The 23,304-nt window shown below is 43.6% G+C and overlaps 1 protein-coding gene across 1 annotated transcript in view; it reads left to right on the top strand.

Annotated features, from left to right (window-relative positions):
• ttyh2 (tweety family member 2) overlaps positions 1 to 9,737 on the top strand; it is a 144,047-nt gene extending 134,310 nt beyond the window's left edge. The window contains exon 15 of the mRNA XM_078571005.1: positions 5,895 to 9,737. Within this exon, the coding sequence (XP_078427131.1) occupies positions 5,895 to 5,975 (81 nt within the window). The 3' untranslated portion in view covers positions 5,976 to 9,737. The remainder of the gene's footprint in view (positions 1 to 5,894) is intronic.
• Positions 9,738 to 23,304: the final 13,567 nt, after the last annotated feature.

Below are 23,304 nucleotides of genomic sequence, written 5' to 3'. Positions count from 1 at the left end.
CATCTTGATGTTCATTGGCATCACCATCACTGAATCCCCCACTATCAACATCCTAGGGGGTTACCATTGACCAGAAACTGAACTGGACTAGCCATATAAATACTATGGCTACAAGAGCAGGTCAGAGGCTAGGAATCGTGCGACGAGTAACCCACCTCCTGATTCCCCAAAGCCTTTCCACCATCTACAAGGCACAAGTCAGGAGTATGATGGAATACTCCCCACTTGCCTGGATGAGTGCAGCTCCCACAACACTCAAAAAGCTTGACACCATCCAGGGCAAAGCAGCCCGCTTGATTGGCACCACATCCGCAAACTTTCACTCCCTCCACCACCGACGCACAGTAGCAGCAGTGTGTACCATCTACTAGATGCACTGCAGGAATTCACCAAGAATCCTTCGACAGCACCTTCAAAACCCACGACTACTACCATCTAGAAGGACAAGGGCAGCAGATAGATGGGAACACCACCTCATGGATGTTCCCCTCCAAGTCACTTACCATCCTGACTTGAAATATATCGCCGTCCCTTCACTGTTGCTGGGTCAAAATCCTGGAACTCCCTAACAGCACTGTGGGTGTACCTACACCACGTGGATTGCAGCAGTTCAAGAAGGCAGCTCACCATCACCTTCTTGAGGGTAATTAGGGATGGGCAATAAATGCTGGCCCAGCCAGTGAAGCCCACATCCCATGAAATGAATTTTTTTTAAAATCGGTCTCTGAAGTACTAAACCACCAAACTTTCATTAGTCTGCTTGGCCCTCTCTATGCACACCTAACTGCTACACTGATTCTTTTTACAGTTTCTTAACTTTGAGTTTGGAATCACCCATTCATGCCTACGTTCCTTTGGGCAAACAGATGATCTCTTCCTGGTAGATTTCTAAATTAAGCAATTAAACCAGTTCACACTATAAACTACAGAAGAATTGCTGATTTTCAACACAATTTCCTAATTTAATCTGAAGACATCTGTCAAAAAATTGAACGTACAAAATAATAAAATAACCCGTATTTTTGTATAGTCCTAATTTCCAATATCATTACTGGCTAACCTGTCACTCAAACATCCAAAACAAAATAAAAACAGAATTACCTGGAAAAACTCAGCAAGTCTGGCAGCATCGGCGGAGAAGAAATCAGTCAACGTTTCGAGCCCTCATGGCCCTTCAGCAGAACTGAAGCATAGTTTCAACAAGGGAGAAATATAAATTGGTTTAAGGTGGGTGGGGGGGAAGAGACACATTGAGGGTGTGGTGTGAGCAGATAATCAAAAGATGTCAGAGACAAAAGGGTCAAAGAGGTGTTGAAGGTGGTGGTCTTTGTCTGAGAAAAGTGCTAATTAAGAATGCAAGACAGGATATTCAAAGTACAGCTCTAGTGGGGGTGGGGTGGAAAGACTAAAGGTTTTAGTTTTAGATTTAAAAATAATGGAAATAGGTGGGGAAAGAAGAATCTATATAAATTATTGAAAAAAAAGGCGGGTGGGGGGGGGAAAGAAACGGGGTGGGGATGGGGGGAGGGGGGTTTAAGATCTAAAGTTGTTGAATTCAATATTCAGCCCAGAAGGCTGTAAAGTGCCTAGTCGGAAGATGAGGTGCTGTTCCTCCAGTTTGCGTTGGGCTTCACTGGAACAATGCAGCAAGCCAAGGACAGACATGTGGGCAAGAGAACTAAAACTAAAACCTTTAGTCTTTCCACCCCACCCCCACTAGAGCTGTACTTTGAATATCCTGTCTTGCATTCTTAATTAGCACTTTTCTCAGACAAAGACCACCACCTTCAACACCTCTTTGACCCTTTTGTCTCTGACATCTTTTGATTATCTGCTCACACCACACCCTCAATGTGTCTCTTCCCCCCCACCCACCTTAAACCAATTTATATTTCTCCCTTGTTGAAACTATGCTTCAGTTCTGCTGAAGGGCCATGAGGGCTCGAAACGTTGACTGATTTCTTCTCCGCCGATGCTGCCAGACTTGCTGAGTTTTTCCAGGTAATTCTGTTTTTATTTTGTTTTGGATTTCCAGCATCCGCAGTAGCTTTTAGCTTTTTGTTTTTATCTTTGTGTTTGATTGACTGCCACCTCTCTTCAAAAAAATGCCCTCTTGGAAGAAGTATGGTTCTGTCCTCCGACAGGATTTCCGACTGTCTCTTCTGCCCTGCTCACCTTCATTGCTTTCCATTTCTCTCCTGGTGTTTGACAAGGTGTTTACTAAAACCCGCTTTCACAGCCATATCTCCTTTCTCAGTGACTGTCTCCGTCTCCGACTCACCCCACGTGGATTTCAACTGAAATTCCATCCCTCTTGTTTCGAACCCACCCAGGATTACAGGTATCTCCGGGACATAAAACGTTTCTCGGACTGCTGTTCCCGTCGCATTCTGAGATCCACACTCAGTGCCATGCGCCGCCATATGAACACACTCGACCTCTCCCTCCAGCAGCACCGCCGCACCCTTTTTCAAAGCTGCGCGTGCCCCCAGTTTCATTTTATTCTTCGCCTCATCCGTCGCCTCAACAAGAAACTTTTTCTCTTTCTCTCAAGTGCTAAGGAACGCAAGCTGCAACAACCCATCGACTCCAACACCCATCGGGGACCCTCCACCCATGCTTGTCCCTCCGTCCTCACCCCATCTTCCAATCCCAGCCCCAGACGCGTATTCACTATACCCCCTGACCTTCCCCTCTCCGATGCTGAACGTTCAGTGCTCAGCAAAGGACTTAGTTTCATACCCTTACGCCCTCATCTCAATGAATTTCGGGCTCAGCATGATGCTGAACTCTTCTTCCTTCGTCTCCGTGCTCACTTCTTTGGGCAGGAGTCCTCTCCCCGTTCAACGGATCCTTTTACCCACCTCCAATATTCTCCCTCCGCTTGGACCCCTCCCTCTGGATTCTTACCTTCTCTTGATCTTTTCATTGAGAACTGTCGGCGTGACATTAGCCGTCTCAATTTCTCTGCTCCTCTCACCCATTCTAATCTGTCTCTCTCTGAACTCACTGCACTCCGTTCTCTCAGGTCCAACCCCAACATTGTCATCAAACCCGCTGACAAGGGTGGTACTGTTGTTGTCTGGCGCATTGACCTCTACCTCGCGGAGGCTGAGCGTCAACTCGCAGACGTTTCCTCCTACCTCTCCCTGGACCATGACCCCACCACAGAACATCAAGCCATTGTTTCCAGGACTGTCACTGACCTCATCTCCTCTGGAGATCTTCCTCCCACAGCTTCCAACTTGATAGGCGCCCAACCTCGGACGGCCCGCTTCTACCTCCTACCCAAAATCCACAAACAGAACTGTCCTGGCAGACCGATCGTGTCAACCTGTTCCTGCCCCACGGAACTCATTTCTCGTTATCTTGACTCCCTTCTCTCTCCCCTTGTCCAGTCCCTTCCCACCTACATCCGTGATTCCTCTGACACCTTACGTCACATCAACAATTTCCAGTTCCCTGGCCCCAACCGCTTCCTCTTCACCATGGATGTCCAATCCCTCTACACCTCCATCCCCCACCAGGATGGTCTGAGGGCCCTTAGCTTCTTCCTTGAACAGAGGCCCCAACAATCCCCATCCACCACTACTCTCCTCCGTCTGGCTGAACTTGTTCTCACACTGAACAATTTCTCCTTTAACTCCTCTCACTTCCTCCAAATAAAAGGTGTGGCTATGGGTACCCGCATGGGCCCCAGCTATGCCTGTCTCTTTATGGGGTATGTGGAACATTCCTTGTTCCAGTCCTACTCCGGCCCCCTCCCACAACTCTTTCTCCGGTACATCGATGATTACTTCGGTGCTGCTTCATGCTCTCGTCGGGACCTGGAAAAATTTATTAATTTTGCTTCCAATCTCCACCCCTCCATCATCTTCACATGGTCCATCTCTGACACTTCTCTTCCCTTCCTTGACCTCTCTGTCTCAATTTCTGATGATAGACTGTCCACCAATATCCATTACAAGCCTACCGACTCCCACAGCTACCTCGACTACAGCTCCTCACACCCCGCTTCCTGTAAAGACTCCATCCCATTCTCTCAGTTCCTTCGCCTCCGTCGCATCTGTTCTGATGACGCTACCTTCAAAAACAGCTCCTCTGACATGTCCTCCTTCTTCCTTAACCGAGGTTTTCCATCCACGGTCGTTGACAGGGCCCTCAACCGTGTCCGGCCCATATCCCGCGCATCCTCCCTCACGCCTTCTCCTCCTTCCCAGAAACATGATAGGGTCCCCCTTGTCCTCACTTATCACCCCACCAGCCTCCCCATTCAAAGGATCATCCTCCGCCATTTCCGCCAACTCCAGCATGATGCCACCACCAAACACATCTTCCCTTCACCCCCCTTGACGGCATTCCGTAGGGATCGTTCCCTCCGGGACACCCTGGTCCACTCCTCCATCACCCCCTACTCCTCAACCCTCACTTATGGCACCTCCCCATGCCCACACAGAAGATGCAACACCTGCCCCTTCACTTCCTCTCTCCTCACCGTCCAAGGGCCCAAACACTCCTTTCAAGTGAAGCAGCATTTCACTTGCATTTCCCCTAACTTAGTCTACTGCATTCGTTGCTCCCAATGCGGTCTCCTCTACATTGGAGAGACCAAACGCAAACTGGGCGACCGTTTTGCGGAACACCTGCGGTCTGTCCGCAAGAAAGACCCAAACCTCCCTGTCGCTTGCCATTTTAACACTCCACCCTGTTCTCTTGCCCACATGTCTGTCCTTGGCTTGCTGCATTGTTCCAGTGAAGCCCAATGCAAACTGGAGGAACAGCACCTCATCTTCCGACTAGGCACTTTACAGCCTTCTGGGCTGAATATTGAATTCAACAACTTTAGATCTTAAACCCCCCTCCCCCCATCCCCACCCCGTTTCTTTTCCCCCCCCACCCGCCTTTTTTTTCAATAATTTATATAGATTCTTCTTTCCCCACCTATTTCCATTATTTTTAAATCTAAAACTAAAACCTTTAGTCTTTCCACCCCACCCCCACTAGAGCTGTACTTTGAATATCCTGTCTTGCATTCTTAATTAGCACTTTTCTCAGACAAAGACCACCACCTTCAACACCTCTTTGACCCTTTTGTCTCTGACATCTTTTGATTATCTGCTCACACCACACCCTCAATGTGTCTCTTCCCCCCCACCCACCTTAAACCAATTTATATTTCTCCCTTGTTGAAACTATGCTTCAGTTCTGCTGAAGGGCCATGAGGGCTCGAAACGTTGACTGATTTCTTCTCCGCCGATGCTGCCAGACTTGCTGAGTTTTTCCAGGTAATTCTGTTTTTATTTTGTTTTGGATTTCCAGCATCCGCAGTAGCTTTTAGCTTTTTGTTTTTACTCAAACATCCAAATTGCTTCAAAATGATCTATACTATACCACACATTTCTTGTGTGAATTTAAGATTACGTGATCAATAAATACTGAATTAATGTATTTATCATATCATTGGAGCTATATTTGTCTTTCTTCTATCCTGCTCCATTTTTTTTCATTGTGTCTCCACACCCAACTATCAGGTTGGATTCTATCAATAGCTAACCAATAGTACAATTATTGTAGGAAAGGCTATTTCCTTTTTGCATCTTCCTTCAACCCTCACTAGTGGAAATACTTTGCTCTTGTAAAGGGTTCCATCCACCGACCCAGAATAGTTTATAATCCGACTGTTTTTTTACTTCATTCTATGATCCCTGAATTGAAAAATGTGCTTGTTATTACCCTGTGTTGCTTATGTCACCATTACTCTGTAGACATATACCAAAAATTGGTTATTTGACATTGCAGTACTATTTCTTTGTGTGTTTTTCTGAGTTTGAATTTGTTACTCAAAATGTTGAACTGAAAGATTTCCTTACTGAGTTTTTTTTTCTCCCTTATAGTACTCCCCAAGTATGAGAGCCACCTACCTTGCAGTGAGTGAAGAACCTACCAGAATTTATGGAAATATATTTCCTGTTTAACAGTTACACTGGCTTTCGCAACTGAGTTCAAAATTCCTTAATGCCAGCTAGAAAGAAGAATTACTGTACCTTAAAAAAAAAAATTGTTCTGGCTAAAACTCTTTCCCATTCTTTGAAGTTTGAAGTGATAGTCACCACATGGGAGCAACAGACGATTGTTGAAGATTGATGCTTCAAGCTATCAAATGGATTTTCTGAGTCTTAGTACTCAAAATGACTGTTAAACTGAATGCTTGAGGTTACATCTGAAAATATTGCATTGTTTTTAAGTATCATTCTTATTGGAGGCTTGGTATATAATTGGTATGTGCTAAGGTATTGAATTTAAATTGGAATTGTAATTAGAATCTGATCTAAGAAGTGCCTTGTAAAGTGGATGGATTTTTTAAAAATGGTGTAAATTTGAACTTAACATCCAAGGTGCCTAACTGTCTATTGGATAGTGAAATTAATTCTAGGGCTGTGAATTGCCTGAAAGTTGCCTGCATATAACTGTTAGAATGGCGCTTCATTTAATTCTTAACCAGATATATTCAAACACTGCATCTCCAAGAAAAGCAGAAGTAATCTAACCTTGTGGCTTTGGTTTCTTTTGGCTAATTGCAGAGTAGGGTTGACTGATTGTGGACCAGTCAGGATTGTCACATCTTTCCAGGAGGATAAACTGGCTCTTGCAGAAAACTATGTTGGGGCAGGGTGGGCAGAAAATCAGAACTATATATTTTACCAAAAAAAAAATTCAATCCTCAGCACATGATGGTTTCTTTCAGAAATCGACTCTGCTCTGAATTTTGTTCAGGGTAATTTAAGTGCATGATCCCATTTCATATTAGATGACTGCTACCAAACTCCCACCAAGTCACTTGTGATGGATATGACAGACTATATGTAAACTACAATTTGTGATTGGCAACATAATGATATTTCAATTTGCTCACACAACACCAGAAAGGCTTCTTTCTAATACAGCAACCAAATCCATTGTCGGACATTTATGAAGTTCCAGATTTAACTCGTCAAGTTGTAAAATGTTCAGTAAGTTACCCTTCTATGAAATAACTTGACAATATTTCACCAACTTGAATTACCTGATACCTTTGTTATGGTATGATAACCATTTATAGATTCCTTCTTCCAGATCTGATTTCCCTTATGGAAATGCAGTATATGCTGTTCCTGCATGTTACACTTAGCCAAAAAAAAGGCCTCTTGAATTGTACCATATGGAGCAAACATATGTTAAACTACAGTTTACAATTAAAGAAGCAGCTGTGGTTTAAAATGTTACATGTACGCCAGTGAAGTGGTTTTGGATGTAATTTGCTTCCCATAAATTAAGAAATCTACCTTGTTTATAGAATCCTCATCCACATTCCTCAGACAGTGTCTTGTGAGCAGTTTTTCCTCACTAGTTGTGTGCCAGTATTTCAGTGAATTATCTGTAAGTAGCGATACTTTTTTCAGTGAATGTTATGTAATCTGATTGTAATTCAGTCTATTTTGGGTTGGGCCTACAAAAAGACTGTCTTTTAACATTCTGTCTGTGGAACAAAGTAGCTATTTTTGATCTACTTTGAGCATGTTTGATGTATTATAAATTCATTTGGTCCATGAAGTATGCATTTCATAGAACACATTAACCATGTTATCTTACTTGGATTGCATACAAAAGGCAAATTATTGGTGAATTTAAGATCGCCAAGATGGAATTGTGGAAAGTTTAGTGACAATTTCAAGAGGACTATATAATACTTTCAGATAGCTAATACTTTCAAATTGTAAATTCCAAATGATTCTCTCAAAACATATGTTACGTGCTACAATTGGCTATATGTTGCAATTTATAATAAGGTGGATTCTGAACCAAACTAATAGAAAAGATGATGAAACTAAAAAATGTTATGTTCCAATTTCTAATTACAATGAGAAGACTGATGCTGTTTTGACTTTATCAAGCTAATCATTAATGCTTTTTCAGTTATGCCAGAAATAATTCTAAATTTCTCTAAACAAGCAGTCATAAATTCTTAAATTACCACAAAATATTATTTGGAAGAAATATCCATACTACTGGTAATAGTGAGATCAGTCAAAAGATTAAAATGAATACCTCAAATAGCATGCTGCCTGAGAAAGCTCCTTGAATTCAAACCAGTTCAGCCAACAATAATGGTTGAGTGAATATAATGTTTTAACTGTAATGTATTTTGGTTTTATTATATAGTGGTAGTGGTAGTGTTAGTAACAGTTAATTTAGGTGGATGAAGTTTTGTAACTGTGCCAACAATAATGGTAGAGGTGCTATATGATTCCAACATGTGGTATGACTACAGTACAGAGAAAGTAAAAGAAAAACTTACTTCAAGTCCATTTGGTTAATTGTTTTATCAAGTTAGCCCCAAAGGAATGATAGACTAACTGGGTAAAATGAAGAACATTGAGGCTAAAATTAGATAGTATACATCAAATGGCTGATAGAGCTTAGCTCCTTTCGTTGCGTACTGGTGAATATACTATATTAAGATTTTAAAATCTGTTAACTATTTCACTGCAGACTAATATTAAATATAGAAATTTGAAGTCAAAGTTAAGGATGGTAAAGTACAATTCAAAACCCATTTGTGACTCTTCAAACATGCTTCATTGTCCTTTAATGGTACTATAGCACTAAAATGCTATGAAGTTTGGGCAGGAAGATTTTATCTTTGCTTTTGGCATTGCCTTTACATTTCATGACTTTCTGATGCAATAAGACCTTGTGTATCAATGGAGCACACAGAATTGATGGAATCTATTCTAATGCTGTTATCAAGGATTTTGTACTTTTGGAATAGGGACAAAAATGCTGTGTATTGAGTCACTGTTTAATTTATAGAATGATCATGCAAAGCTAGATTACTGTATGATTTTCTCCACTGATGAATCCCTTGTGACCTGCTGTGGGCAAAACAATGGATGCAAGATGACCATTTTGATTTTGTAGTGATGAAGTTACCATGTTGTAAGTAAAGTTTTTTTTTTGACCAATTCTTCATTAATTTCAATGAGAAATGGGTTATTGCGGACTAATACTTTAACACATTTTGAGGCATTAATTTCTACCATTTAGACTGAAAACATGTGTACAAAAACTAAGTTAAATCTTTGCTGTGAAATGCCACTATTTTTCCTACTCTACCATTCCAAGTGAAATTGGTGGGGAAAAATGGAAATGTGCAAAATGTAGTAAATCTGTGTCATAAAGTAACTATGTTTGTGATTTAACGCTGGAAAATGATCTCAAAACCAAACAGTAACTAAGTTGTCAGATGTCAAAAAGATTCATTTAACAAGACTACTCTACATTTTTGGACTAAATCCACCTCAGGGATGAGTGATCGACATTGCTTATCATGAGACCTATTAAGGATTATACAGGAATTGAAGTAATCCGCATCCAGTCTGTTCAACGTAGAACCAGGTTACAATCGTACAACTTTTGTTTCAGTGTTAGAAGGCAAAAGTTGTTAATGAATTATTATGACCATTGGCATTGATGAGATATCAGCAATATTTAACACCGATATGATATTCTCATTTTATATTGTGTAGTTAGTTTCAATTTAGGTTTTTTAATAACAATTTTTGTAAATGTATTGAACTGTGTCAACACTTCTCAAGGTATTACATTATGAATCTTTTTTTATCTTCCCTGCAAAGAAGTGACCATTTCACAATGAAAAATGCAACTATATACAGAATAAATTATTGATTTTCAATAAACAGTTTATCTTCATTTTGTTGCAAGTTTCAGACTGTGAGTTGATGAAAAGCTAACTGTGCAGAATTATTGAAATAATTCATTGGTATAGACTCAACTTAAGCCATACTAAATCTGCTTGGCTTATTTGACTCAAAGTATATTGCAGCCTGGGACAGACAAATTATCCCTCATGTTACAGGATACTAACCATGATGGGGTTAGATAAAAGGGTTGGGAGGAGGCTCATGTGGAACATAAATGTCCATATAGACAAGTTGGGCTGAATGGCCTACTTCTGTGCTGCACTTTGTCATTTTATGTAACAATCAAATTTGATACTTGGTCCAATGCAGAGTGAGCACATAATGATTTTCTAACTAATTATACAGATTAATCTAAAATAAATATTTTTTCTCAGCAGTGTTTTTTCCCCATGACTAGTATTTACATACGAATGAAAGAGCTGTAATGTTCTAACAGGCAACCTTGAAGCCTTGTTAGCATGCTCTATCACCCTTAGGTGGGAGGGAGGTCTAGAACAGGACTCAAAAGTTCCTGTTCTTCATTTATATTATCAGGCACCACCATTCCCACCTGTCAGCCTCATTCCACAACCTTTCCACAGCTACTTGTGCTACGAGGTGACCCCTCCTCCCCACTGTACGTGTTTTAAGTCCTTCAGCATTGGAGGTGAAATTTTCTGTCAATGTTCCTGGTGCAGGGCAAATTACTGAATAAAGAATCACAGGCAGTGGCACGGGAAATATTTAAACTTAAATGTACCATTAGTGAGTTTGCTGACTTAAGCAGTCTTTAATAAATACATTTCTGTAATCAAGCAAAAAAAGCTCATAAGCTCAGAGCTTCATTGTTCATATAATTTCCATTCTTTCACATTTATTAAAAACTACAAACCTTAAACAGTTTAGATTTTTTAATTAAACAACAAAAATAGAGAAGGAAGTGACTTAAAAACAGAGAAAATCAGCTACTCTGAGCATTTCATAATAGAATAGCACATTTGTTAATCAAAATGTCAGTGCTTGCCTGAAATAAAGTTTGTAAAATCCAATCTCCAGTTTATTTTGGAAAAACCCTGAAAACCTTACAGGCTGAAAGGACATTTAACTCTGGCTGCTGCATAGATTACATGTTGAGAAATTCTACAAATTGCAGACGATCAGAGTTAACATTGGGAAATTCTGCAAATTGTTCATCTTTGAAAGCAATGTAGTCCACTGTTGAGGTAAAGTATCCTGTCAAGGCCTAGACTTTTGAGATTGGCTGAGGCCTTGCAGTAAAATATATAGACAATCCAATAGATTTATGTCTATGTGTTACATTAAAAATCTTTTATTTTGTTTAATACCCTTACTCAGGATTTTGGAAACCTTGGTTACTAAAAGAGAAAATTATCAATTTTTTTTTGGATTTATTCTTTCACAGGACATGGGCATCGCTGGGTAGGCAGACATTTCTTGCCCAACCCTAATTGCCCTTGAGAAAGTGGTGGTGAGCCGCCTTCTAGAATTACTGCAGTACATGTGGTATAGGTATACCAACAGTGCTGTTTGGAAGGGAGTTCCAGGATCTTGGCCCAGTGACAGGGAAGGAACGGCAATATAGTTCCAAGTCAGGATGGTGTGCAGCTTGGAGGGGAACTTGCAGGTGGTGGTGCTCCCTTGCAGCTGCTGCCCTTGACCTTCTAGGTGGTAGAGGTCGTGGGTTGGGAAGGTATTGTTGAAGGAGCCTTGGTGAGTTGCAGAATTGCATCTTGTAGATGGCACACACTGACCCCACTGTGTGTAGGTGGCAGAAGGAGTGAACATTTAAGGTGGTGGGAGGGGTGCCAATCAAGCGGGCTGCTTTATCCTGGATAGTGTCAAACTACTTGAGTGTTATTGGAGTTGCACTCATCCAGGCAAGTGGGGAGTATTCAATCACACTCCCGACTTGTGCCTTGTAGATGGTGGACAGGCTTTGGGGAGTCAGGAGGTGAGTTATTCACTGCAGAATTCCTAGCCTCTGACCTGCTCTTGTAGCCACAATATTTATATGGCTGGTCCAGTTTAGTTCCTAGTCAATGTTAACCCCCCAGGATGTTCATAGGGGGGTCCAGTGATGGTAATGGCATTGAATGTCTAAGGGAGATGGTTAGATTCTCACTTGTTGGAGATAGTAATTGCCTGACATTTTTGTGGCACAAATGTTCTTTGCCACTTATCAGCCCAAGCCTGCATGTTGTCCAGGTCTTGCTGCATAAAGACACGGGCTGCTTCAGCATCTCGGGAGTCGCGAATGGTGCTGAACATTGTGCAATCGTCAGCAAAAGTTCCCCACTTCTGACCACCTGATGGAGGGAAGGTAATTGATGAAGTAGCTGAAGATGGTTGGGCCTAGGACACTACCCTTTTCATGTTGAGTCATTCAATTGGTTCATCAACAAAATCTGAAGAAGAAATATAGTTTCAAATAATATAGCATATAGATTTTCCATTCTAAAATTGTACATGAAGTGTGCCAATTGCAAGATTTTTAATAGAGATGACCAAGATGACATGATGCATTATTTTCCCTACCTACTTTCCCCAAGCCTAACTCTAAGTTGACTGTGAATTGCCCTGAACTTTTATTTAGGCGCATCAACTTTAAAAATAATTTCAGACATAGTTGAGTGTTATAGATGTCAGCCTTGGCTCAGTGGTAGCACTCTCACCTCTTAGTTAGAAGGTTGTGGATTCTTGTCCACTTTAGAGATTTGAGCACAAAATCCAAGCTAATACCTCTGTGCCTTACTGAGGGAATGCTGCACTACCAAGAATGCCAACTTTCAAATGGGACCTTTGTTAAATCAGGGCCCTTTTTGGTGAATGTTAAAGATCCCACAGTACAATTCAAAGAACAGGGGAGTTGTCTCCGGTAATCTGGCCAATATTAATCCTTCAACTAATTTCGTTAAAAAGGACTATTTAATCATTATCTTTGCTGTTTGTGGGCCCTTGCTTTGTACATATTGACTGCTAGATTTCCTACGATACAACAGTGACTACGTTTCAAAAAGATCATTATTGGATACAAAGCACTTTGGACATTCTGAGGCTGTGAAAGGTGATATTATGTATAAATACAAATTTTTCTTTTGATATTTGTATGCTAATATACTGTTACAAGCCTGATCCACAGTGCCTTAGGGAAATTTACTTACCCTATCCATTGCCTCAATGAATGTCATTAAAAACTATTTTCTCTTTGCTATTTTCACTGCCTTCTATAGAATAATTTTTTTTCATTTTCACAATGTGGGTGTTACTGCTTTAGCTTTACCTTAACTCTAAGAAGGTAGCTGTGGGCTGCCTTCTTGAACATCACACCATTAGGAATGGAATGCCAGGATTTTAACCTAGCAATGATGAGGGGCTAGCAATCATCTATGACTTGGAGTGGAGCCCTGAGCTCATGGGGAGAGCACAACCTTTATATTGGGTATCTGAGAAAGAAAAGTGGAAGATGGTGTGTGTTTTGTTGTAAATGTTTGTGGATCTTAGAAGAGAGTATAGCTTTTTTGAGTACTTGCATCATCTTCCATGCTCCTAGATAAGTTCAAAAAAATACTCCCTCAGGGATACTTCTCTCATTTCTATCCTTCACCCCATTTCTATCGCTGTTTTACCCGGAGATTTCATCACACAACTGACTGCCTCCAACCATCCTGCCAAGGCAAACAGCCTTCCCACTCCCAACCTACAAGAACATGAGAGGAGCAGGAGTAGACCATAAGGCCTGTTGAGCCTGATCCGTCATTCAATATGTTCATGGCTGATTTTGGGCTTTAAATCCACTTTCCTGCTCGCTCCCCATATCCCTTAATTTCCTGAGAGACCAAAAATCTGTCTTTATCAGTCTTAAGTATATTCAACGATGAAGCATCCACAACCTACTCAGGTAGAGAATTCCAAAGTTTCATGGCCCTTTGAGTGAAGAAATTTCTCCTCGTTTCAGTCCTAAATGATCGACTCTTTATCCTGAGACTGTGCCCCCGATTCGCGGCCAGTGGAAACAACCAAGCCCCTTCAGAATCTGATATGTTTAAATGAGATCCCCTCTCATTCTACTAAACTCCAGAGAATACAGGCCCAATTTACTCAGCCTCTTACCAGAGGACATCCCTCTTATTCCAGGCACCAATCTAGTGAACCTTTGGTATGCTGCCTCCAAAGCAAATATATTGTTTCTTAAATATGTAGATAGGACTGCACACAGTATTCCAGATGTGGTTGCACCACAGCCTGCTACAACTGTAGCAAGACTTTATTCCTGTACTCCAGTCCTCTTGCAATAAAGGCCATCATGCAATTCGCCTTCCTAATTGCTTGCTGTCCCTGCATGTTAACTTTGTGTTCCTTGTTATGAGCACATCCAAGTCTCTCTGAACATCAACATTTACCAGTTTTGCGCCTTTCAAAAAATATTCTGCTTTCTTATTCTTACGGCCAATATGAATAACGTCACACGTGCTCACATTATATCCACCTGCCATCTTGTTGCCTACTCACCTGTCCAAATCTCTATGAAAATTCTCTGTGACCTCCTCACAGATTATATTTCTACTTAGCTTTGTATCTTCAGCAAAATTAGACAAAAAGATAGACAGTAACGTATCTAAGTCATGAATATAGATTGTAAATAGCTGAGGCCTCAGAACTGATCCTTGCAGCAGTCCACTAGTCACAGCCTACCAACTTGAAAACGCTCCATTTATGCCTACTTTTATTTCTTGTCTATTAATCAATCCTCTATAAATGCTAATATATTACCCCCAACTCCATGAGCCCTCATCTTGCCAATTTATTTCTTGTGTTGCACCTTATTGAGTGCCTTTTGGAAATCCAGGAATACTACATCTACTGCTTACCCTTATAATAAAAACAGAAAATGCTAGAAAAACTCAGCAGGTCTGGCAGCATCTGTGGAGAGAGAAACAGAGTTATTTCGAGTCCATATGACTCTTCAGAGCTAAAGAGAAGTAGGAATGTGATGGATTTAATACTGTTTAAGAGGGGGCTGTGGGGAGTGGGGGGAGGATAAACATTTTTAAAAAGAAATAAGTTTTCTTTTAAAAATTAAAAAGGGGTAAAGATGGGGGAGGGAGTTCATGGTCTGAAGTTGTTGAACTCAATGTAAAGTCCAGAAGGCTGTAAAGTGCCTAATCAGAAGATGAGGTACTGTTCCTCCCATCCGTGTTGGGCTTCACTAGAACACTGCAGCAGGCCAAGAACAGACATGTGGACATGAGAGCAAGATGGTGTGGGGAAGATGTGTTTGGTGATGGCATCATGCTGGAGTTGGTGGAAATGGCACAGGATGATCCTTTGAATGTGGAGGCTGGTGCGGTGAAAACTGTTTCTCTCTCCACAGATGCTGCCAGACCTGCTGAGCTTTTCCAGCATTTTCTGTTTTTATTTCAGAAACTCTAATAAATTTGTTAAAAACCATTTCCCTTTCGTAAAACCATGTTGATTTTGTCTGATTATACTGATTTCCATTATACCGAAATGCATCAAGTCTCCCTTGATAATAGATTCCACCACTTTCCTGACGACTGATGGCTCCATCTCCAATATTTTTACAACCAATTATAAGAAAAAAATGAACAAAATGCTTACTTTAAATGCCCCAATGATTTTTTTTTCTTTTGTCCTGGGTTTGCTTTGCATGGAACAACGTCCAGGAGATTAATCTCTTAATTCCTAGAGCATGCAGGGAAGGTTGCCAATTCTGGTGGAATGGATTTCTGGAGGTTTCCTCCAGGGCCCTGCTCCTACCATTGGTCATTCCACCACCACCACCATCCTTGTGGTGCACTTACCTCCCAACCATGGGAGTGTGAAAAGATCCTTCATTAGTTTATTGCTGGAATCTTGACAGTCAAGCAGCCTTTTTTCCATTCTTTTTATAACTAACTGACAGACCAGAAATATTCAAAGAAAATAAAGGAAATGCACAATGTCATTTGAGGCCTGTCTCTGGCTGTACTGCTGGAAAGGTCACAGCAATGTCATTGGGGGGGGGGTGTGGTTGGCAGCCCAGTTGGTGAGCGGTGCACATTGTGAAGGTGGTTTACAAGCTGCAGTGGATCAGGGCGGGGATGAGTAGAACATGAAGCTGGAATATTTTGGGAGCTTTGATCAATTGGCTCCCGGCTACAGCCCCGCCCCCATCTCAGTGCGCGTGCGCGTCTGGATTGTTGCTAGGAAACAGCAAACTGTCCGGAGCCAGAGAGAGGAAATCAGATCATCAGTAAGTACCGGGGGGGACGGGGACAAAACCGGCCACCTGATCCCCTCCCCTCCCCCAGCACCTGATCCCCTCCCCTTCCCCAGGACCTGATCCCCTCCCCTTCCCCAGGACCTGATCCCCTCCCCTTCCCCAGGACCTGATTCCCTCCCCTTCCCCAGGACTTGATTCTCCCCCAGGACCTGATTGTCCCCCTTCCCCAGCACCAGATCCCCTCCCTTTCCCCAAGGACCTGATTGTCCCCCCCCCAACCCCGGACCTGATCCCCCCCCCCCCCACCCGGACCTGATTCTTCCCCCTCCCCTGGGCCTGATTCTCCCCACCCTCCCCCGCAGGACCTGATTCCGCCCCCCTCCCCCCCAGGACCTGATTCCGCCCCCCTCCTCCCCAGGACCTGATTCCGCCCCCCTCCTCCCCAGGACCTGATTCCCCCCCCCCCCCCTCCCCCCCAGGACCTGATTGTCCCCCCTCCCCCAGCACCAGATCCCCGCCCTTTCCCCAAGGACCTGATTGTCCCCCCTCCCTCCCCTCCCCTCCCCTCCCCCAGCACCAGATCCCCATCCTTTCCCCAAGGACCTGATTCCCTCCCCTTCCCTTCCCCCCCAGGACTTGATTCTCCCCCCTCCCGCAGGACCTGATTGTCCCCGAGGACCTGATTCCCTTCCCTTCCCTTCCCTTCCCCCCCAGGACCTGATTCTCCCCTCTCCCCGAGGACCTGATTCCCCATCCACTCCCCTCCCAGGACATGATTCTTCCCCCCTCTCCCCACCACACAGGACCTGATTCTCCACCCTCCCGCAGGACCTGATCCCCACCCTCCCACCGAACCTGATCCCCACCCCAAAGACCTGCTCACCATCCGCCCCCTGCACCCGCAATACCTGACCCCCTCCCCTCTGGGACCTGATTTCCTCCTCCACCAACCCCCATGCGAAACCTGACCTCCTCCTCCTCCTGGATGTGGCCTCCTCTCCTGGGCAGGGTGACCAGCTGTTATGAAATAAATTAATGGACCCTTCAACCATGGACCAGGTGGATGCTGGTGACCATGATGTGGTGCTGTGAGTGCAGGGAGTTGGGGGGGGTGGGGGGAGAGGGTTGGGGGAGAGCAGTTGTTAAACGTGAGAGCTTACTTAATAGCAAAAGGGGGGGGTGGTTAAAATCAACTTATCTTGAGTCACAACATTATCATCACTCTACTGGCTGACTCACTTGTAGTCCGGCTTGAATCATTTTAGCTCACCCTGGAGACTCCCAGCTCAGTCTCCCATAGGCTGTCCTAGAAATAAGGAATAAAAGGAGCCAATTAAGGGACACAGGACAAGTAGTCAAAATAAGGGAGAATCCCTTAAAATACAGGACACTTTCCACGACCTCCCCCCCAGGCCTGAGTTCTCCTCCCCCCAGCAATCACACCACCCCCCCTCCCACCCCCAGCAAGGGTTTTGAGCCATGGTGCAGTGTTAACCTCAGGATGTCTCCACTTGAGATTCACCCTCTTCCCAGGGTAAAAGCAAATGGGTCTGTTCAAACTCTCATTTATGTAAATTTATTTTGTGCTTTGTGGCTTGTGTAGAAACCAGCTGTAATTAAATCTCAGGTAAATCTTGTTGCAAAGTGATCAAATTTAATATTAAATATTTTGCAGAGTTGACTCACCCAATGGTAGGGTAGATCAAAAATTCCCAGATGTGAAAGGGAGGTGTCCATTACACCTTTAAAATAAAGAAGCTAAGGGCATTATTATCGTGGAATCCCCACTATCAACATCCTGCAGGTTACCATTGACCAGAAACTGAACTTGACTAGTCATATAAATACTGTGCTGCAAAAACAGGTCAGAGGTTGGGAATTCTGCAGAGAGTAACTCGCCTCTTGACTCCCCAAAGCCTGTCCATTATCTACAAGGCACAATTCAGGAGTGTGAGGGAATATTCTCCACTTATATAAAAACAAAAAACTACTGCGGATGCTGGAAATCCAAAACAAAAACAGAATTACCTGGAAAAACTCAGCAGGTCTGGCAGCATCGGCGGAGAAGAAAAGAGTTGACGTTTCGACTCCTCATGACCCTTCGGCAGAACTCATTACTCATCAATATTCTCCACTTGCCTGGATGACTGCAGCTCCAACAGCACTCAAGAAGCTCGACACCATCCAGGACAAAGGAGGCCGCTTGATTGGCACCCCATCCACCACCTTCAACATTCACTCTCTCCACTATTGACGCACAGTGCCAGAAGTGCGTACCATCTACAAGATGCACTGCAACAACTCACCAATGCTCGTTCAACAGCACCTTCCTAACCTGAACCTCTACAACCTAGAAGGATAAGGGCAGCAGATGCATGGGGACACCACCACCTGCAAGTTCTCCTCCAAGCCATCCTGTTACAGACAGGAGGGGGCGGGGGGGGTTAATTTAAATAGCACTCATTTCTTCTCACTATCCATCCTTATACAGAAAGGTGTTTTTGATTTGTTTCCCCCTTTATAATGGGTGGCGTATTTCCCAAGCCTTCAGTTTTAGTGTTTAGTGTGGTCCAGTAATAATCTCACAGCAATCGAGGTAGGATGAACTCAAAAGTGTTTGTTTATTTACACTCACTCAAAATGCAGGAGGGGGTGCAACGTTGGCCCCTTTGCAGTCATACAGTAAACGAGGGATAGAGAAAGGAAAGATTTACAGTGCAGAGGCCACAGAAGAAAGAAAAAGTGTTTCATATGGGTTCCAGAGTCCTGAATCAAAGTCCAGTGAGGTATTCCTTCATGGAGGTCAGCAGTTTGAAAACCAGTGCTGGTTAATTCACTTTTCTGAATGTGTTGCCTTCACATGATGAGATAGGCATGCAAGATTAATCTGTCTTGTAGGCAATGGAACAGAATTTCCAGCAGCAGCAGTGTAGATGGGGCCCAGGCATCCAAACTTGGGCAGAGCCCCTTTTCTGTGAGGCTGCTTGTAGGATTGTAAATAGCAGATTGAACTTGCAGTTCCACAAGGCAATATTACTGGTTTCACAAATTAGAGGTCCATTTCACAGGACTCCCACCTCTCCACATTGTCTTTGACAAGAGATGTTCTTCTGGGTTCCCAAGGTGGCTAAACGCCCCAACCATTAAGAATGGAAAGGAAGTGTGTGGGGCCCTTTGTCCTAGCAGACGTGTAGTCTCCGGTTGGCCAGCCTGGATTATGAAATGCAGTTGGCCTTTCTATAGTTGCCTTGAAATTTGGTCTCTGCAGCCCTCTTCAGAGATAACGAAGTGCAACTTTCTTCGATACTACCATGGTAGCTCCTTTTGTTCAAGGGTCACAGACAGGCATAAGTTCAGCCATTTTAAAAGATCTTAGTTCCCTCACAATCCTGACTTGGAACTATATTGCCGCTCCTTCACTGTCACTGACTCAAAATCCTGGATCTCCCTTCCTAACAGCACTGTGGGTGTACCTACACCACATGGACTGCAGGTTCACCATCGCCTCTCAAGAGCAATTAGGAATAAACAATAAACGCTGGCCTCGCCAGTGACGCCCACATACCATGAAAGATTTTTTTTTAAAGTTAATTATCTAAGTATCATCATGAGCTAAATTAATGATAAAATCTCAGTTTGGGTCATTTGGCAAACCATTGCAGTAATACCTGCTTTCTTAGCAAGTGTAAAAGATTGAGGAATTTCAAGCACAATTTACATCTAGTGCACATCAAGTTCCCTTGGCCCTGACCTTCCAGTGCCAAAAGCAGTACCCATTGAGACGCTTATTGCTGTTGCGCATCAGCACCCTTCAGAAGTCCTGGTCCGCACACATGCACAATAATTGCCCAGGAGGTTTAAACTTCCGAAAGGCAGATTTGTGTTGCCGGGGCCCCTCTGAAAATGTCTCCGATACTGATCTCAGAGATTTGGACCTGTAGCTCAGTGATTAACAGTTGAGCCCACCCCATCGACCACCCCCTCCCACTCAATACTGCTCCCACATGCTCTGGAACGCCCCCACATACTTGCGAATGCCCAGCCTGCAACTTCCCACATCCCCGTGATTGCCAACCCGCATGATTGCCACCCCCACGACTGCCCACAACTGCAACTGTGCACAACCCGTCATTGCCAACCTCCATGAATGCCCGCAATCTGCGACTGCCAACACCCTGTGACTACCCACCCCCAGCGATTGCCCAGAACTCGTGACCACCCCCAACCCACAATCAGCCCCCACTCCTCCCGGCAACTACCCAACCCCACTCAGCCCCTCCTCCACTCGGCCCTGCCCCCAATCAACCCCTCCCCTCTCAGCCCCTCCTCCACTCGGCCCCACTCTCCCACAGCCACACCCCCCCGCTCAGCCCCGCCTCCATGGTCACCTCTTAAATATGTATCGAGAAATATCTTTTAATGCAAGAGGAAAAGATAAACAGTTACGTTCTTAAGCAGTTAAGCAAAAACTCTGCCCGCTAGACACCATCCCCTTTCTAATATTTTCATGTATTTTATACAGATTTCCTGTTCAGAAAATCTTACTTCCTATTTTTTCTTTTTTCATTCACACTTCTGTGTCAACTTTTCCATTCTAAATTCCATGTTCACGTTCGTGATGGGAAGAGCCAAAATAAACCTATCCAGCTGCCATTAATCCCTTTGACCACTTGCAGCAATATAGGGAATCCCACATGGTCAGGAATCTGGTACTCCTTACATCCCAAAAAAACTCTGCTACCAAATTGCTGTAGGTTTTTCTATTTAACAAAAATAATAATATCAAATGACAATCTTACTTTAAAATGAGGGCTGAATTATGTCGGCACATATTGATCTAATTATCCTCTGCCACCTAACCCAACTTCACCCACTGAATACACAATCTTGATTCCCCATTGCTATCAGCTAGTTTTTCGAATTAACTCTAATAGTTACATTGATTGTTGGATGTGCAGCAAGAATTACTAATGAAGAAAGGGATTCTATTCTTGACTTTCCATTTTTAGTAAACTAAAAATTTGTATGAAAACAATTTTTGGGCACAAAGATTACATGCACTTCTTAACATCAATTCCCACCGATTTCTCCCCCACTCTGGCCCCAAAAGTTGACCTTGATTTTAGGAGATTTAAAGCAAAAAACAACAAACTTTTAATTTCAAATATCATGCTCATCTTTCTGCACTTGACAAAGTACTACGAGCTTGTAGCAAGGCAAACTCATGGTCCTTAAGTGTCAGCTGTAGTTCAGGTGGCAGCATCTTGCTTTGCATCTGAAGGTTGTGGGTTCCACTCCATATACTTGAACACAAAATCCAGGCTAACGCTCCAGTACTGGGAGATTTCTGCACCGTCAGGGGTGCCATTTTTTTGGATGAGATATTAAACCAATTTATTGCCCATTCCTAATTGCCCTTGAGAAGGTGGTGATGAACCTCCTTGAACCGCTGCAGTCCATGTGTTGTAGGAACACCCACAGTGCTGTTAAGAAGGGAGTTCCAGGATTTTGACCCAGCAGCAGTGAAAGAATGGTGATATAGTCCCAAGTCAGGATGATGTGTGTCTTGGAGGGGAGCTTACAGGTGGTGGTGTTCCCTTGCATCTTCTGCCCTTGTTCAAGTTGGTAGAAGTTGCAGGTTTGGAAGGTGCTGTCAAAAGAGCCTTGACGACTTGCTGCAATGCATCTTTTAGATGGTACACACTGCTGCCACTGCAGTGGTGGAGGGAGTGAACGTTGAAAGTGGTGTGGGGTGCCAATCCAAGCAGGCTGTTTTGTCCTGGATGGTGTCGAGCTTCTTGAGTGTTGTTGGAGCTGCACTCATCCAGGCAAGTAGAGAGAAATCCATCACACTCCTGACTTGTGCTTTGTAGGTGGATAGGCTTTGGGGAGTCAGGAGGTGAGTTTCTGTCCCAGCCTATGACCTGCTCTTGTAGCCATAGTATTTATATGGCTAGTCCAGTTCAGTTTCTGCTCAACCCCCAGATCTTGATAGTGGGGGATTCAGAGATGGTAATGCCATTGAATGTCAAAAGGAAATAGTTATATTCCCTCTTGTTGCAGATGGTCATTGCCTGGCACTTGTATGGCGAGAATGTTACTTGCCACTTATCAGTGAAGCCTGAATGTTGTCCAGCTCTTTCTGCATATTGACAAGGACTGCTCCAGTATCTGAGGACTCACAAAGAGTGCTGAACATTGTGCAGTCATCAGAGAACATCCCCACTTCTGGCCTTTTGATAGAGGGAAGGTCATTGATGAAGCAGCTAAAGATGGCTGAGTCTAGGGCACTACCCTGAGGAACACCTGGAGCGATGTTCCAGGGCTGAGATGATTGACCAACAACCACCACAAGCATCATCCTTCGTGCTTGGTATAGCTCCAACCAGTGGAGAATTTTCCCCCTGATTCCCACTGACTTCAGTTTTGCTATTTTCAGTTTTGTTAGGGCTCCTAGATGCCACACTCAGTCAAGTGCTGCCTTGATGTTAAGGGCAGTCACTCTTGAGTTCAGCTCTTCTGTCAATGAATGGACCAACGCCATAAGGAGATCAGGAGCTGAGTGGCCCTGGTGGAACCCAAACTGAGCATCTGTCAGTAGGTTAGTGCTGTGTAAGTGCTGCTTGTTAGTAATGTTGATGACCCCATCCATCATTTTGCTGATGACCGAAGCTAGACTGAAGGGGCAGTAATTGCCCAGGTTGGATTTGTCCTTTTTATGGACAGGACATACATGGGCAATTTTACACATTGCCGGGTAGATGCTAATGTTGTAGCTGTATTGGAACAGCGTGGCTCGGGGCACAGCTAGTTCTGGAGCACAAGTCTTGAGTACCATTGCCGGAATGTTATCAGGGCCCAAAGCCTTTGCAGTATCCAGTGCTTTCTGCCATTTCTTAATATCACATGGAATGATTCAAATTGGCTGAAGACTGACATCGGTCATGCTGGAAACCTCAGGAGGAGGCTGAGATTAATTATCTACTCGACACTTCTGGCTAAAGTTAGTGCAAATGCTTTAGTTTTCTCTTTTGCACTAGTGTCCTGGGCTCTCCCTTCGTTGAGGATGGGGATATTTGTGGAGCTTCCCATCCTATTAGTTGTGTAAGTGTCCATCACCATTCACAACTGGATGTGGCAGGACTGCAGAGCTTAGATCTAATCCGTTAGTTGTGAGATCCCTTAACTGTGCCCATCACATGTTTCTTCCACTGTTTGGCATGCAAGTAGTCCTGTGTTGTAACTTCACCAGGTTGCCACCTCACTTTTTTTAGGTAAGCCTGGTGCTGATCCTGGCATGCCCTCCTTCACTCTCCAGTG

Source organism: Cetorhinus maximus, chromosome 24 (assembly GCF_964194155.1).
Source record: "Cetorhinus maximus chromosome 24, sCetMax3.hap1.1, whole genome shotgun sequence".
Classification (NCBI taxonomy): domain Eukaryota; kingdom Metazoa; phylum Chordata; class Chondrichthyes; order Lamniformes; family Cetorhinidae; genus Cetorhinus; species Cetorhinus maximus.
The sequence above is the reverse complement of the archived record's forward strand: the minus strand, read 5'-3'. Positions and strand labels throughout refer to the sequence as shown.